At 39.9% G+C, this 17,453-nt stretch overlaps 1 protein-coding gene across 14 annotated transcripts in view; it reads left to right on the forward strand.

Moving 5' to 3' along the window:
• Positions 1-527: 527 nt before the first annotated feature.
• The window catches only part of UBE2E2 (ubiquitin conjugating enzyme E2 E2), a 392,844-nt gene continuing 375,918 nt past the window's right edge, over positions 528-17,453 (forward strand). For 9 of the 14 annotated variants that reach the window (XR_010155519.1, XR_010155517.1, XR_010155520.1 and 6 more), the window contains exons 1-2: positions 528-4,634; positions 10,058-10,241. Coding sequence is in view for 10 of the 14 variants with exons in the window: in XM_054680437.1 (XP_054536412.1) it covers positions 4,119-4,634; positions 10,058-10,241 (700 nt within the window). In the remaining 4 variants the exon portion in view is untranslated. Of the gene's footprint in view, positions 4,635-4,655; positions 4,837-10,057; positions 10,242-17,453 lie in introns of those variants that run through there. The other 5 variants (XM_063806664.1, XM_016940568.4, XM_530592.9 and 2 more) reach the window with 4 other exon arrangements.

The raw sequence follows: 17,453 nt of genomic DNA on the forward strand, positions 1-17,453 counted from the left end.
GCTGTGTGGCTGACCTAGAAGGCTATTTGCAAGAGAAAGTGGCAAACTCAAGTGAGAGAATTACACCTAGACTTGAGGGTGAGATGATCTCCCACTTATCAAAGCACCAGGAAGACTAGTAGCTCACACTTCTATTGTACTTACTTTGCTTCAAGTCTACTCAAGTCGCAGACATACATTAACTCATTTAATCTTCCCTCTGACCCTATATAAGAATTGGCCATTCAAATAAGCCCCATTTGTAGGGGAGAACTCTGAGGCAGTAAGAAGTTAAGCCACTTGCTCATGGTCACATAAGCAGCAGCAGAACCAGGATCTAGAAACAAGATAGCTCAGTTCCAAAGCATCTCTGCAATGCCCAGAAAAGGCGCCAACCAGGGCAAGGCTTTTCCGTCTGTTTCTTTCTGAGGTTTCTCCATATTTTTATTTATTGTACTAATAGCATTATAATAACTACAACAAAGAAAACCTCAACTACAATCTCATTGCTCAACAAATCTCCGATTCTTTCCTTTCTGTTTGGTTAGTCCTCTCCAGAGCCAGTTCTTCCTTTCTTACTCCTGTGGTATCTAAAGACAGCCCCTCAGAACCACTTTTCTTTTTTTTCCTGGCCTGTGCTGTCTCTTGAGATCCTTTACTTATGTCTCAGTACCTCCTTAAGCCTCTATGTTTGTAGTTACTGAGAAGTTATATGCAATAGTCCATTTCAGTAGTTAGTGGGACTCCTCTCCCTGGAAGACCTACCATGACAGCAACCTCCTTGATACATGGAGAACTTGAGGGGGAACTTCATCATTAGTGAGCAGAGAGCATGGTGTAGTAAACATCTATTGATGCATAACAAATTACCCTTAAAACTTAGTGGCTGAAAATAACAAACATTATCTCCAGATTCCAGAGTGGCTTAGCTGGGTGTTTCTGGCTCAAGGTCTTTCAAGAGTTTGCAGTTAAGATGTTGATCAGGGCTTCATTATCTGAAGGCTTAGCTAAGGCTGAAGGATCTGCTTTAAAGCTTACACATGTGGATGTTAGCAGGTCTTATTTTTTAGTCACATGGGCCTCTCCACAGGGCTGCTCACAATATGGCAGCTAGCTTTCCCCAGAGTCAGTGACAGCAAAGAGAGAGAGAGAGCATCAGCGTGTGCGCAACCAAGATGGAAGCCCTAAACTAATCTTGGAAGTAACATACCCTCATTTCTCACAGCATTACACCAACCCTAGCATGACGTAGGAGGGGATTACACAAGGGTGTGAATACCAAGAGGCAGGGATCAGTGGGACATCTTAGAGACTGATTACCATACTCAGGCAACGTCTAGGGGTGAGAGGAGCAGCCACACTTCTATGTTTGCGTCTTAATTTACATGAATGGCACCCACTGATACTTTGCAGTGTACAAAATATACGATCATACATAGTGGTCCAGGTAGCAGTTCCTGAACAAATGGGGAAGTCAGGGGAATTTGTCCCCAGTACACTTCTATTCCCTGCTAGAATTTCATTTATTTATTTATGAAACAAACATTTTTTTAAAGCACCTGGTTGTACCTTTGCGTTGGTACTGAACTAGGTAGGTAATGGGGTTGCAGTTCTATTGGAGTTTCAATTTTCCTACACCACTGTTGCCCTTAAGTATCCAAAACATTCGCAGTGACTACAACCTCCCTCAAGCCAGAGAGTATGCAACAGATCATTGTTTTCTATCCCATTCTTTGGAAAACCTGAGCTAATATGATGTTTCTTTCAAAGGGTATAATATAAATATGTAATAACCCCTGATAATTGGGTGCCTAACAAGAACAGAAGTTGCCTAAACAAGTAGCAGGGCTCTACCAGTATAATGCTTCTGCTCAAATTCAGCCCAGTTCCCCTGAGAGAGGTCTTTTCTATCACCCATCCAGTCAAACTGGAAAACTAACTGTGGCTCTACTTATTCACGAAGTTGGCAGTAACAACATTTTAAGAAGGACCCTTCAAAAAACATTCCAATTTGCCAGTTGCGGGGGGAAAAAATGTAGGCTCTAAATTAATGATCAGAAATAAGAAATGTAAGAAAGGAGTGAGTTCATGACGACAGACTGATGGACCAGAGCAGAAAATATAAGGAAGATGAGCTATTTGTCTTGGAGACCAAGTTTGCACCGCAGAAGAGAGAAATAGAGAAAATCAAATAAATATTTATGTCTGTAACACCAGACTCATGGTAAAGTGTCCTTAAGTTCACAGACTCCAGAGCCAAACTGCTGATTTCAAGTCCCAGCTCTGCTCCTCACTAGCTATGTGACTGTAGGTGAGTGACTTAATCCCTCCGTACCTCAGTATTCTCATCTGTACAGTGGGGCTGATTGGATAAAACCAACCTGTGTGGTGGTTGTGACCTAGTATAACTAAAGTGCTTAGCATGCTGCCTAGCACAAATTAAGAACACGGTAAGTACTAATTATTGAAGAAATTAGAAACAATACCTATTGTGTCATCAACTGAAAGAGACCAATTTCTTTCACTCGGTCATTATCTATTGAATATATACAGCACTGAACCCCAGACGACGAAATCCTTTTTCTCAAGGTGCTTCTACGTGGGAGGGCTGGGAGAGTGAGGAAAAAGAAAGCAGAAGAAGGGGGAAACTAATAAATAAGTAAAAAAATGTATTATGTCAGGTGGTGATCATGGAGAAAAAGCAGAGGATGTGGATAGGAAGTTCTGGGGGAGGAGTGGGAGGAAAGAATGTTCTAGAGATAGGAAATAGTAAGTACACAGGTCTTGAGGCTGAGGAATGCTTGGTGTGTCCATAACTGCAAGGCCGGTGTGGCTGGAAGGAGACGAGGATGGAGTGAAATCGTACAGCTTGAGGTCAGGGGAATCCTGGCTGGGAATGGTGGGCACATCATGCAGGCCATGTATCCATATTTTGCACTTTGGCTGTTGCTCTATGATGGGAAGCCACTGGAATTTTTGAGAAGAAGAGAGACATAATCTAATCTTTGTTTTTAAGGACAGTCGGCTGTGTGTAGGTGTTGGGGAGGGAGGAGGCAGAGAGTGGGAGGTAGAAAGATCAGGTAGGAGATAATTATTGAGAGATGATGCTTTAGACCAGGACATTAGCAGTGGGGAGGGGAGTGAGATGGAGTGGACATTTTCACCATGTATTTGTGAAAACAGAGTCAACAGAATTTGCTGACGAATGTGATGCTGAGTGTACAACAGAGAAGGTTCAGACATAGGGAAGTTCTGAGGACAAGGATTTTTTTCTTTTATTCAATGTCATATATCTACCACCTAGACAGTGCCTGGTATCAATAAATATTCCTTGAATAAATGAAAAGGGTAACTGATTTGTATTAAACCCATTTTGAACTTAGTAAATAGCAGTTAAAACATCTACAGTCAAATGAAGTACTGTAGCAACCATAATTTCAGCAATTAAGCAGTGAAAGGTCTTCCAATCCTTTCCTCCACAAAGATAGAAGTTAACTTTGCTGCATCCCTGGACACCCCGTTGCCAACGACCCAGCATTCCGTTGGTAAGTGAGGCTGGAGGTGGGGGTGGGAGAAATTTCGTGGAAGCTAAGTTTGCAAAGCAGGTACGTATTTTTTTTTTTTTTAAACGGTTATTTGGGATGACGAGTACAACGGAACCTAATGTTCCCTCATGCCACCTACAGCACTGCTACTGTTCCCATATCCTTCAACTGGGCATGAAGGCAGCTTCCCACTCACTCTGACAGTGGTGCACCCTGTACCCCCACCCCTCTCTTCAATACCCCAGGGCTAAACGGCCCGAAGCTCCTCTCTACCGGCTGGTGCGCATTCTGGGCCAGGGCGAGCCAAAAGGCAGAAGGGCCTTCGTGCTGCAGTGTCTGGTGAAGAGTCAGGCTTAGCCTGGAAGAACTTTCCAGGCCAACGTGAAGTTTTCCTGTCTTGGGTACATGCGAGCCCCACGCGTCTGCGAGTTTGGGTTAGTGTGTCAACAGGGTCAGTCCCCGTATCTACTTTGCGAAAGCTTCGAGGCGAGCGTGAAGTCAAGGGCTGCGGTGGATGGGGGTAAAAGGCCTCCTCGTCCCACTGCCTGCACCGTCTTGGGGTAACCCCTAACCCCCAGCCGGCGTTTCCCTTTAATGCGCGTGCCCGGCAAGGTCCTCGCGTCCCCGCCCCTCAAGCCACCCCGTCAGCCTCGGTTTCCCCCACTTCTCCCCGTCCTTGTCGTTCCTTCCCCGTGGGACGCCCCTCGCTCACCCCCGTCAGAGCCCGGTCTGCGCGCGGGACCCAGCTGTCACTTTACTTTTCCTCGCCGCCTCCCCACCCCCTCTCCCGACCGGCGGGGCAGCCCGCCCGGGCGCGCGCCCGCCCCCGCCCCCTCGCGGCCGCGCGCCGGAGGAGGAGGGGCGGGGGGAGGAGGGAGGCGCGCGGCGCCGCATGGCCGACGTGGGGCTCGCGCTCTCGCGGTCTCTCCCGGGCGGGCGCGCAGGCACGCGCACTCGCGGGTGCGCGCGCGGACGGCCGGGCGGCGGCGGCTCCCGGAGGTGGTGGCTTCACTTTCCAGGACTCAGGGGCAGCCACAGCGACAGCCGCGGCAGCAGCCTCAGGAGCCGGAGCTGGAACGGCCGGGGGCGGCGGCAGCGGCGGCGCTGAGGGTGAGTCCGGGCGGGCGCGAGCGCGGCGGGGACAGGCGTGGTCGGGTGCGTGGTGCGTGGGTCCGGCTTTCGGTGACTAGACGGTCCGCAGGGGACATCCCGTCCCTGGGGCCTCCCCAGTCTCCCTCCCCCTCGCGCCTGGGCAGCTCTCTCCCAGGGCTTCGGCTCGAGCCTGCGACCTGCACGGACACCCCCCCCTCAGGTATTCGCTCGGGCCGCGCCGGTGCCTCCCCTCCTCGGGCGTCCTCCCTCTCGCTGGCGTCCTCCTCACTCCCCCGACCTCCCCTCCTCGTCGCAGGTCTCTGCTTACACCGCTCGTGCCCTAGTTCCCTCCTTCCTCGCTCCCCGTGCCCGGTTCCCTACGCCCCCTCCCGCGAGCCTCCTGCCCCCGTTTCTCGCCCTTTCTACCCCTCCCCCTTCTTCCCATCCCCCCCTTCTGCCTCTTCTCTCCCTGTCCTCCTTCTACCCCCTTCCGTTCTCAGTTCCCCATCCTTCTCAACCCTCCCAGCGCCTTCCTTCTCCTAGCCGCATCCTGGAACTAAGTCTTTGCAAAAGTACAGGATAAATGTCACGGTGGAAAGTGCCCGGCTTGATCTTTTGCTATTTTCCCTAATTGCATAATTGCTGCACATGGTGTGTCTCCTGGCGAGTGCCGGGTTTGGCTCCTTCGCCGCCGCACCCCGGTGGCCCGCCCGGAGAAGACCTTGTGGGGTATATTTGTGTGTGTCCTGGTGAGGGGTGTGTGTTGTATTGGTCTTTTGTGATGCCTGGCGCTTGTCACAGTTTGGAACCGAAGCCCATTTTTCTCTGGTCTCTTCTCTGCAGCCCCCACTGGCCTGGTTTGAAACTGGATTCCCTCTGTCCTCTCCCCCTTCCCCCCCACCCCACTTCTCCCCCTCTTTTCTCCGCTCTCTCTCATAATGTTTTGATCTTTTTGCCCTTTACCATTTCTAATGAAGATAAAGCGTGGCTTCTTGTGGCTTTTTTCCCCCACGACCAACCAGAAATGTCCAATCCATCTTCCCTTAAGGAAATTAAGGCTGCTTTAGAAAGACATCATCCTGTGCTCGGTGGCTGTTAGACCCATTTGCATGTTTTCAAGATTCATCGTTTTGTATTGTGTATTCTTGAGAGTCTACTAAAATATTTTTATTTAAAAGTACGAAAGGAAGTGCTAGGGTTTACCCTCAAAGTATCTCGCGGTTCTAAAAGATTTTACGCTCTTCTTAGTTTTTAATCCCTGATTTCTTTAAAAAGTATGTTTCTAGATATGTGATAATTCAGTCTGGACTTTGTGAATCTAAATATTTGCCTTTACTACGGCAATTTGGATGCTCCTTGGCTCTTTGGAATTCTGTATGTGGGCTGACGCTGAAATAGAGAGTTTTCATATAATGCCACCATACCCCATTCTCTTTCCCCTGCAGCACCTTTTACCCCCAAATCAGGTGTTCCACTGTTATTTTCTGCATAAATGTCTTTGCAGTTAAATTTAAAGCTGGATATTGCTGTGTGCATATACTATATATTTATTTTACATTTTAGAAAAGTTTAGAAACGTGAGTAGGAAGACAGCAAGACATATATGACAGAATTAAACGCTTTCCTGTTATAAAAGCTTAAATGAACACTTGGTTTTGCAGTTTTATACTAGTAGATACTGTTATAAGGCTTACCTGGATAGTAGGCTGGATTTATGGAATGACTATAGTTGCCTTTATGTAGTCAGTAATATTTCAAGCCAAATCATTTCATTTTTACGGAACATGTGAGTTTCATTCACTGTATGTTGCTAATTTCCAGGACTGTAATTACAACATAGGGTACATAGCTAATACAAGCTTAGACAGTTTGTGTTGAAGAAGTAACAATATGTAAGCCTCTTAATATAGTTTTAGGAAGGACTACTTATTTTATGGTTAAAAATTAAATTTTACTTTGAGTTATGAAGTAAGCGTATTTATCTCTCTCAATATCTTTGAAAGTATCATTGGAGAGTCGCTGTTTGTTTATAACCCTGGGATTTAAGTTTATCTTCCCTGTAGATGAGATAATCGGATCAGATTAGCTATTTAGGAATTAATTTTAAAATGCTAATTTAGAAGATAATGTTTAAAGGATTTTAATTCAGGAATTTTTATTCATTTGTACTTTAGAGAGACAAGACATCAAGTTTACACTTATGACTAATTAAATTGATTTATAGACTACTTTTTCTTCATAAAAATTCGTTGCACCTGAGTGGTACAATAATTTTTTTCTATACTTTTTCTGTAATCAAGCATTCAAAAAACAAACCCAGGAGAAATTCCTTTTATTATTGATATTTGAAAAAGAGATGTGAAAACTTTATTTCTAAAAGTTCCTATAGTGGTTATCAGTGGCCTCAGATGGATTTATCATTTGTAGGTTAACATTTGGATGAAATATGTCTTAACTCAAAAGTGGGAATAATTCTTTTCCTCAATGTGAAACCAGAAATTACACCTCTGTTGGGGAATTTCTAATAGTATTTTTATTAGTTCTCTAGTGAGACTAATTTTTATTTTAATCTTCCTCTAATATTCGGCAGTAGAAATTTGAGTTTCAGATTATGGCTCAGATCACATCATTGAGTAATCTTTTTAAGTAATTATATAACTATGGCATTCGATAGTATGTAAATGCACATAAATAAGAATATTGAGAAGAATGTGTGGCTTTATAACTAATGTGATACACAACTGAAACTCTCAGCATAGTTTATTAAATCATAGTTTATTAAACTGAAGCTGCAGCCTCAGTATAGAGAATATTATTTCATTGAGGTGCCCATATATTTGTCATGGAATGGATTGCTCCTGTTTTAAAATGTATAAAATGATTTCTCACTCATTTCACATTTCTTAAGGTATTGCTGGCAGCATTTTGCTATATCTGAGCACCTTTCCCTGAGGATTGTTCTCTTTTTCACTCTCATGCATGCCGCCCTATCTGATATGCCATTATGTACATACTTACAAGATTTTAAACTTCTGATATATTTTAACTGAAAGAAGGTGAAAAAAATATTAAATCCAAGAATGAGAATTGAGTGAAATAAAAATGAAAAAAAGCAAGAAATATGTTACGACTTTTAGAGCTAGATGTGAAACATACTGATATAAAATTTCAGTGTTCTATTAAGTGACTTTAGTGCTCATAAAAGATGTCACAGCTGTGGAGACTGGTGCTCTTCATTTACAGAATAGGTAGAAAAGTAGTCAGCTTTTCCGTTAGTATGTTTCAGAGCTGTTGGGGCAGATCTGTTTCTGTTTGGCATGGGGAGCTGTTGGGGTTGAAGGGGTGCTGGTGGTGGTGTGTGTGGTGTGTCAGTGAAAGGATTCACTATTTTCTGTTGACTCTTTGTGGCTCTGTACTTCCTGATGCTTCCATTCTTTTGCAGTGCTTTTTGGTTTGTCTTACAAAAATTTCAGTCCATTAAAGATCGGTGTTACAACATTGCTTTGGCTTAGAGCAAGCTACAAGTTAAATCTTTAGTAATGATGAATTTTCATCAGTGTCAAATAGCTATCCATTTGGACTAAGTTATAGTAATTTAAAAATTTTGCTTTATTTGAGGTATCTTTACCTGTTCTTATTCTTGATCATATCAGAAACAGTTTTATTTCAAGTTGTAATTTGATTAAGAGTAATCAAAAGGATCCATTTCAAAAGGAATTTGTTCAGTGTACCTATAATTTTTAAAGATATATTTTTTGCTGTTAATGGTACTTATTAAGTATAGGTATTTTGTTTTTAAAAAGGTGTCTGAGAAGATAGCTATACAGTGCTGAAAGTGATTATTAGGTGACAAAACCATGGGGAGCACAAGGCCTTTTAGAGTCTGGGCATGGGTTTTGTTGGTTCAGTTCTGGATTTCTCAGAACACTTTAAGCTAGTCAGCTCATAAGGGATGTATTCATAGTCATCAAACTCAGAAATTGATTATGATAGAATGACAGTTGAGGAGAGATACTCCTTTTCACTTACTGGAATTGTTTGTGTCTGCTGTCTAGATTATAACAGCTACCTAAATATCAAGGTATTGAGGAAATTGAGTTGGTAATCAGAACTGCTTGGGGGGCCTGAACTCAGAGCAAAGGGAATTTGAAAGCCTTGAGGGATATTTTAGCCAGAATGTGGGGAGAAAAAAAAAAATCTTCAGTGTCTTCATCTCTTGTGAAATATGGTTGCTTTAGTATATAGCTGAATGCTGTCATATGGTTCAATTTTTATTTAGAATCATGCAGTCATGCAGGCCTCTGTGTTCTTCTGTTATCACAAAGGTTACTTACAACAACTTACTAGTTTGGAGAATTTTAACCTTAGCCCAGCCCTGAGGATGTATTGATTGAATAGGGATTTGAAAGTGTCGTCCCATTTTTGTGTTCCCACAAGTATTTGTACTAACCTTCGTTTTTGTACTTAGCAAGTTGGCTAGTCGAGGTTTTTCACAGTTGTGGGACCAAAGGGCTTAGCACAGCGCCTGGTAGAGAGTAGACCCTTAATCATTTTTTTCATATTTTCTGTAACAGCATTATTGATATATAATTCACATACTATAAAATTTACCCTTTAAAAATGTACAACTCTGTAGTTCTTAGAATATTTATTATTAGAATTGTGCAAGATTATAATTATCTAATTTAAGAACATTTTTATCACCCCACAGGGAAGCATCATACCCATTAGCAGTCACTCTTCACTACTCTCCCCTCACTCCCTGGCAACCACTTACCCATTTTATTTTTTTATTAATTTTTTTTTTGAGACAGGGTCTTGCTCTGTCACTCAGGCTGGAATGCAGTGGTATCAATCATATTTTTTGTAGAGATTGAGTCCTGCTACGTTGCCCAGGCTGGTGCTCCCTGAGCTTCCCAAAACATTGGGGATTACAGGCGTGAGGTTCACTACTGAATTTTATGTTTATGGATTTGCCTGTTCAGGACATTTCATATAAATAGTCAAACAGTTTGTGGTCCTTTGTGGCTGGCTTCTTTCACTTACCAGAATGTTTCAAGGTTCATCCATTTTGTAGCATGTAGACACAGTACTTCATTCTTTTTTATGGCTAACAGTACATTATGTGAATATACTACTATATTTTGTTCATCCATTCATTTGTTAGTGGATATTTGAGTTGTTTCCAGTTTTGGTTATTATGAATAATGTTGCTATGAACATTTCATGTATAAATTTTGTATGTTTTCATTTTAGAATACATTTTGAATGGATGAAGGAAAAGTTTTAGCAACTCCCAAAGCTGCATTGTTTTGTAAATGACCAATTTAATCCATTTTATATTGAGATTTACTTGTTTTACTTTGAGGCTCATTCTCTGTGTTCTGGAGGTAGCTTACTGTAGTACAGCTAAATAAATGATTTTTGATTCTTTAATCCAGGATCTAAAATGTCCACTGAGGCACAAAGAGTTGATGACAGTCCAAGCACTAGTGGAGGAAGTTCCGATGGAGATCAACGTGAAAGTGTTCAGCAAGAACCAGAAAGAGAACAAGTTCAGCCCAAGAAAAAGGAGGGAAAAATATCCAGCAAAACCGCTGCTAAATTGTCAACTAGTGCTAAAAGGTACCTCAGTTATTATAACCTTTTTATTGTTGGTATCAATTTATCATCTTAAGTTCCATTTTTCTCTTGCATTTAATCATTTTTTCTGGGATGTCGGCCGTGAACTTCATGGATTTTTCTTTTCCCTTCAAGATGATCTCGTTTACATGGTTTTAACCATAGGGAACTTCAGTATTTAAAGTCAGTTAAATGGCAAGGCAAATTCATAAAATACATTTCCATAGTGTGTTTATGTGTTTATGTATTATCAGGGAAACATATACAGGGTGTGTATGTAAAATTGCAGTAGTTTCATTTATGGTTACTTGACCATAAATATTTTTTTTCTGTTCAGTAACACAGAATAGAGATTAGGAATCTTTGAAGTAGTTACTGAGTGAGTGACAGTTTATTTTCCACTACTCCCAGTTGGTAAAGTCAGAAATGCTGACATTAGCAACAGGTGCATCTTGGTTTCATTACGTTAGTCAGTGGATCCATCTTGATACAGATTTTCTCTTTCTCTAGAGAATAGATGGATCTGGAAAGTAGGTATTTGAATGATTTTCTGTTGGTACTCAATCTCTTAAAATGATTGGCATGTCACTGGACTTAAAGGGAATCTGTTTGATATTGTTACATTATAGAATATCTCTTGGAAAATAATTTGAAAGATAAATTAAATGTAGTGTCTTTCCTGATCCTGTGATTTTATGTTCTTGCTTTGTTTTCATATATTTTACATTGACCAAGTCGGAAGTATACATAAAAGCGATCTGTAACTTGTAGGCATAGTGGAATGCCTGAATGTTGCATTACAGCTTTATATGTTATTTTATGGTGTGGGTTAAGGGGAACTCCTTTCTCAAAGATAAAAAACCATTATTTTGTTCTAGTAGACCTTGTTTTCCTTTGGCTTAGTCAGTCTACAGGGTTGGAAAGAACCTTCTCAGGACCCTTGGTGAGAGATGTTGGAGGGATGGTGAGTGGTTATTCCAAGGTACTAGAGTATTCAGTTTCCCTTTCATGGGGGTGTATTGCTGATCTCTGTTGAAGGAGCTGTTTGAAAGTCAGAGAGCCCTGAACTTTAAACTTTGAGACCTGTATACTAGACCATGCTAGGGTGGGGAAGAGGGTTCAGTTTGTTTTGCCATCACAACACAATTACCGGGGACTCAGCTGGCTGACCCTTCTGTTGCCAGACCACAACACAAATGACCTGCTTAGAGGTGACCTGGAAAATGGGGGGTGGGGTTAGGATGGATGAGAAAGGTGGGGAATAGAGAAAATATGACGTTTAGGTGAAAGAAGGAAGTCGATGTAGGTGGGAAGGAGATGTTCAGGTACAGATTGTAGTTCCATGCAGATGAGGAAAATCTAATTCAGTCCTCAGTGTCTGAGTTTTTACAGGGCCTCTTCAGTTTGTCAGAAAAGGGGAAGGATTGGTTGGCCAGGTCTGTGGGGAATAGGGTTCTGCTGGGCCTGTGCTTTATTCTATGATTGCTAGTTAGCAAAGTCACCTGTTGTGGTGAGGCTCTGCCTTTTCCTCTAACTGGGAGCACCACTATAAAATACCTTAAAATCATATTTCTTGGGTGATATGTCAAAGACCAAATTCTGCTTATGAAAGATGTATTGCTTTATGTGTGAACATGAGTTTTTCAAGTACGTGGGTCATCTTTATTTTACTACAGTATATAGAGAAAGTACGGATTATTCAAACCTAATGATAGATTTCACGAGGGAAAAATATGGAAGATATTTTTCTGCACTGTATGTAGGAGATAAAACCTAGTTTAGAGATAATGTATGTGCAGAGCGCAGCGCAGTGCCTGATTGGCAGTAAATAGAAAGTGGTTGTATTGCATTGGTGAAAATAGGAAGTCTCTTTTGAGTTGCTTCCTGGCTGAAAGAATCCCTCCATTGGCAAATTCTTGTGAATCTGTGATTTTCAAATTGTGGTTCATGATCTTCCTCTAGAAAGGTCTTCAGTTGGTTTTCGGGTGACAGTGTATGAAATGATGTAATTATGTACTATTTATTTTAAATATAAAAATGCGGCTTCACCACTAATTTTTTAATTTAAAAAACCTTATTTTCCCCTCGCTCTTCCTCCAATTCAGCTGATAGTGAAGTTGTTGGTTCTTTGCCATTTCTGCTGAACTTAGGAAAAAAATTGGGAATTATGAGGACAGAGGACCCCACATCTTTTAAGTTCACTGCCATGTCCACAGTGCCTAGCAGAGTACAGTCACAGTATTTATTTACTGGCTGCCTTGGAACCCTGAGCTTCTTATGGGGATCGGCTTTTCCATGGATATTAGGATCTTAGTACTAGTGTGTTCAGAAGATTAAAAGTTAGAGGTAGTTTCAAAATAAATTTTATTTCACACTTTTTTGTTGACGATCATTTTTATTCAGATGAGAAGTCTTTCCCAAATAGTGTCATTTTATGAGATAAAGAGTAGCATTGAAGAGCTTGAACTCTAGAGACAGCATCTACGTTTGAATCTAGGTTCTAGCATTTAGTAGCTATAGCTCTGTGGTCTTTTTTTTTTTTTTTTTTTGAGGCAGAGTCTTGCTCTGTCACCCAGGCTGGAGTGCAGTGGTATGATCTCCAACTCCTGGGCTCATTCAGTCCTCCAGCCTCAGCCTCCCAAGTAGCTGGGATTACAGGGTTGTGTCACCACACCAGGTTAAATTTTTAATGTATTTTTTGTAGGGATGGGAGTCTCACTATGTTGCTCAGGCTGGCCTTGAACTCATGGTTGCAAGCGGTCCTCCTGCCTTGGTCTGTCAAAGTGTTGGAATTACAGGCATGAGCCACTGTGCCTAGCCTCTGTGATCCTGATGTATAATTTAACAGCTCAAAGCCTCGATTTCTTCTTTCGTAGAAGGAAGATGATAACGGTACGCTGTTCAGAAGGTTCTTGTGAGGACTAAATGTGATAAAGCATTTATTTGGCACATAGTAAGCTCTCAAAACTGATGCTGTCACTGATAGACTTTATGTCAGTTAAAATCTACAGTGATATTTTTCAAGTCTGTTTGGTACAAACTTTGGAAAAATGAGGTATATGTTAACCTTGGAGGCCTTAATGCTATTGTTAAACTAGAAATACTCAGATGCCGTAATTAAATACATTTTGTAGTGACTTAGGAAAAGTGCTTGCACGTAGGTGCTCAGTTATTATATGAAATGTACTATAATTGTAGAATTAATAATTGTAATGCAGTAATTATAGAATTAATAAGCTGGTATAGAACTATGATTTGAAAAATCTCATTTGTGATATTATAGAATAGTGGTATATAATACAGAAAACATTTAAGTGGGTATTTAAACAGCAGTAGAAATTAATTTCTGTCTCAGAGTTAGGAGGAAAGATTACAGTTACATCTTAGATGCATTTTTGCTTTTCTTTGGCAAGAGTTTCTTAAAAAATTGTCATGCTCTTATCACAGCCTGTTCTCTTGATATGTCTATATCACTCTTGTTATATTTGCAAGTCTGTTGTTGGACTATATCTGCAGTGACAGATTTAGATTATTTTGATTAAATTGACTAGTCAGTTCAATAAAACGTCTATTTTGAGATCTTCATTGAATTTATTCTGCTGCTTTTACGGGTTGATACATCTGTAAATGTGAATTTTAAATCATATTTATTCTAAATTAACTGTTTAGAGTGGACATGGTGATTTTATTTTTGGACATTCAATATGATACTGTTCGAGGTATGGTTTTTGGTTTCAGACTCTAAATTTTTGTTAGTTTGAAAGACTGATTCCACTGTATTCCAGTTTGAACTTTTATCATATGGGCTCGTCTAAGTTTGTTTTCCACATGAGAATGAAATAGTACTTTTGTAGATAATCTTTTGTAATTACTGTATTTTCTTCATTCTAAAAGTACATTTTAAAACTTTTTAATGTTTCTGAAATTGGGACACATCTTAAAATTTATGTGCACAATTATTGATGGTGTGTCTTAAAATCAATGATCTTTCAGAATCATGGATATATAGTATATACCACCATTTAGAATGAAACTCTAGACTTCTTATTTGCAATGGCAATGTGTTTTCTAAAGATTGCTTTGACATTTAAAAAATTTTAATAATTAGTTGCATGATGCTTTTTTGAGAATAAGTTCATTTTGGAAGGTTTTCGCTAGGTGATTCAATTGATTAGAGTAGGGGTTTTTAGGTTGACTGAGGAATGTAGTCTGTAAGGGAATATAGAAAGTTGTCTAGATGAGATGAAGGGTTTTACAAAAATTCCTGCTAAGAAATTACTTTGCGAATCTGCGTATCCACACATTCATGTTCTACTTGGCTCTCAGTAAATTTTTGAATTTTCTTTAACTCAAGAAATGTATGTGTGTGTTTTAAACATGTTAGTACATAGACACTGCTTCATTTTTCTGAACCCTTAGCCCAATATATTGATGTTAAAATGAGTGTTTCGTATCTTCTCTGTTCTGTATAATTTTGGTACCATATTCTTCATTTAAGTCTGAATGAATCATGATTGTTATGATTCCCCTCCCCTGCTATTTTTTTAAAGCAAATAACAGTCCCACACAGTATTCTTATTGTAGTCTTATCATTCATTCCTGGAACGGTTAAGGTATAAGGTGGAGTAATATACATTGAAATTTAATTGTGTATTGCTCCTTGACTTGTCTCAGTAACAATGGGCAGTTGCTGACTTCTGTATCATACTAACCTAAGAGGTGGCACTGCCTTATGAAAATTGGAAATTTAGGTGATTGTTCAGGTGATTTTTGTGTAAAATAATTTTGTCTTAAAAGTTCTGATGAGGGAAGTCTTTTTGTTTGACTTAGCAAGATAATAGTTCTCCATCTTTCACCTTACCAGCGTAAAATAATTAGCCTTAGTTTTCCTTGCCTTTTAAATGGGGACTGATAAAACAGATACTTAGAGAATTCTGTGAGATTTACCTAATTACTTTTAATGGTAAAAGATCATCATGGGAAAGGTACACTGTAAGTGTGAATTATTGATACTTTTCATTTTTCCTCACCCTAAGAGACAGTGCCTGAAATAGGTACCTTTCTTATCCCACTTGTCAAGGCTGAGAAACTTAATACATACCATAATCACAACTTTTGAGATAGAATTGAATTGCTGTCATTCAAAACAGCAGGACATCTTACAACCGTTTAAATAGCAATTCTTAGTATAATCTTTTCTGTCAAGAGACATACAACCATTTTAGGTAACAGTGGCTCAAAATATATTATAATATTATTGACTCACTGCTCAGACTTCTTGAATTCATCAGTAAATTGCTTTTTGTATTGAATAATATAGACCTAGAATTATAGGGATCTGGAGTTCAAATTTTATATAGAATTATATGACAGAAAATTATGATTTATCAGTTTTTTTTCCCTTAGAGACAGGGTCTTACTCTTGCACAGGCTGGAGTATGTGGTATGATCATAGATCACTGTGGCCTCAAATTCCTGGGCTCGAGTGATCCTCCTGCCGTGGCCTCCTGAGTAACTGGGACTATAAGCACACACCGCTATGACCACCAGTTTCCTGAATTTTTTGTAGAGGAGTCTCACTGTGTTGTGCAGGTTGGTCTCGAATTTCTGGCCTCAAGTGATCCTCCTGCGTCTGCCTCCCAAAGCTCAGGGATTACAGCCATAGCCACCAATACTGAGCCTGGCCCAGGATTTATGAGTTTTGTTTTGTTTTTTTTTTTTTAAACCTAAAGGGCAGTATAAATATAAAGCAAGATGTGTTGTTTGAAAATTGCAAAGAAGTTTTTTTATGTTAAAAATAGTTTTCTTTGACAGTTTAAGCATGCTTTTTAGAGTGCCTATTCTTTTGGTTCTCTTAGTTTAAAAACAATTTTTAAAAGTTGTTCATGTTTCTGATAACAAAGTAAACAGTACATAGATTTTTTTTTGATGGAAAGTAACAGTTTTTTTATCCACCCCCTGCCCCTAGTTCTCCCAGTTCCATTCCCTTGAAGCAGACTGTTTAGCTGTCTTTGGTCTTACTCCTTCTGTTGGTTTTCTGTACAACTCTTAATAATACACTTATTTCTCATTGAATTGTTAATTGAAGTAATATCTTTTGATTCCCTGCTCTGAAATATGAGGATTTAGTTTGCTTACCTGTTCTTCCTTTCTTTTCCTTCCTCCCAGTTAATGATAGTTAAAAATTTTTTAAAAAGATTATTGGTTGCCTTTATAGTCTAAAAATATATATTTAAACTTCTGTTTCTTATTCCTATGAATAACATGTTTTTTATTCTCTACTTTGTAAAGTGGGGATGATATCTTCTCCATCCACTTTTAGCTGGTTTGTATTAGCTACACTTAATTTTACATCTTCAAGGTTAATAACATTTACTTTGTACAGTGCAACTAACAACCAATCTTCTATGCTTTGTCTGTAAGTAAAAGGCCAATAAATTATACATTTATTATAACTAAATATTCAATGCCAGACCAAACAGCATATTACGATTAGATTAACTACAAGGCCAGTGTCATGATCTCTGGGCTTCTCAATGAGTCATAGCATTGAGGCACAATAGATCAAATCTTTCTCTCCCCACCTCACCCCCGATGTCTGATACTTAATTAAAGTTATTTTACATTTTAGTTTGCTTCATATTTCATCTGTGATTTTCTTATGCAGCTTTTTTTCCTTCTGGGATTTCTGATTACTTCCCCCTATGCCCCTTTAGTAGTCTGTTTTATTGGTATACACTCTGCAGCCCCCTCTTGCCTGTCTCAACCTGTTTGATTTACACCCATTTGTTTTGTCTTGCAGAAATATATTGAAATTTCTCACTCATTGGTGACCACCACCCTTCTCTTTGCTGTTTATTCCTTTTTGCATTTTCTGTATGTCCCCTACCCACCCAGTGGGGTCCTGAATGAGTGAGAGGTGAAAGTGTGTGTGCCTAGTTGGCCGTCTTTAACCTGGACTTAGCCATTGAGTTTTGAAGTGTCTGTTGTATACTTTTGTGTGAAATCCATAAAATATCTTCTCCTATATCAAATCTTTGAGACTTCTGTCATTTAAATATGGGCAATATGTACTTTGTATGCATATAAATACTTCACAGAATCCATATTAGAAGGAAGTTACAGTGTGTTAAAAGAGATCACGGAGTTTGTTCTAGTTAACTTCTATTTTACAGGACGGAAAACTGAGGCACAGGGAGAGAGAGCAAGCATGTG

The sequence above is a fragment of the Pan troglodytes genome, chromosome 2 (genome assembly GCF_028858775.2).
Source record: "Pan troglodytes isolate AG18354 chromosome 2, NHGRI_mPanTro3-v2.0_pri, whole genome shotgun sequence".
NCBI classification, from domain to species: Eukaryota; Metazoa; Chordata; class Mammalia; order Primates; family Hominidae; genus Pan; species Pan troglodytes.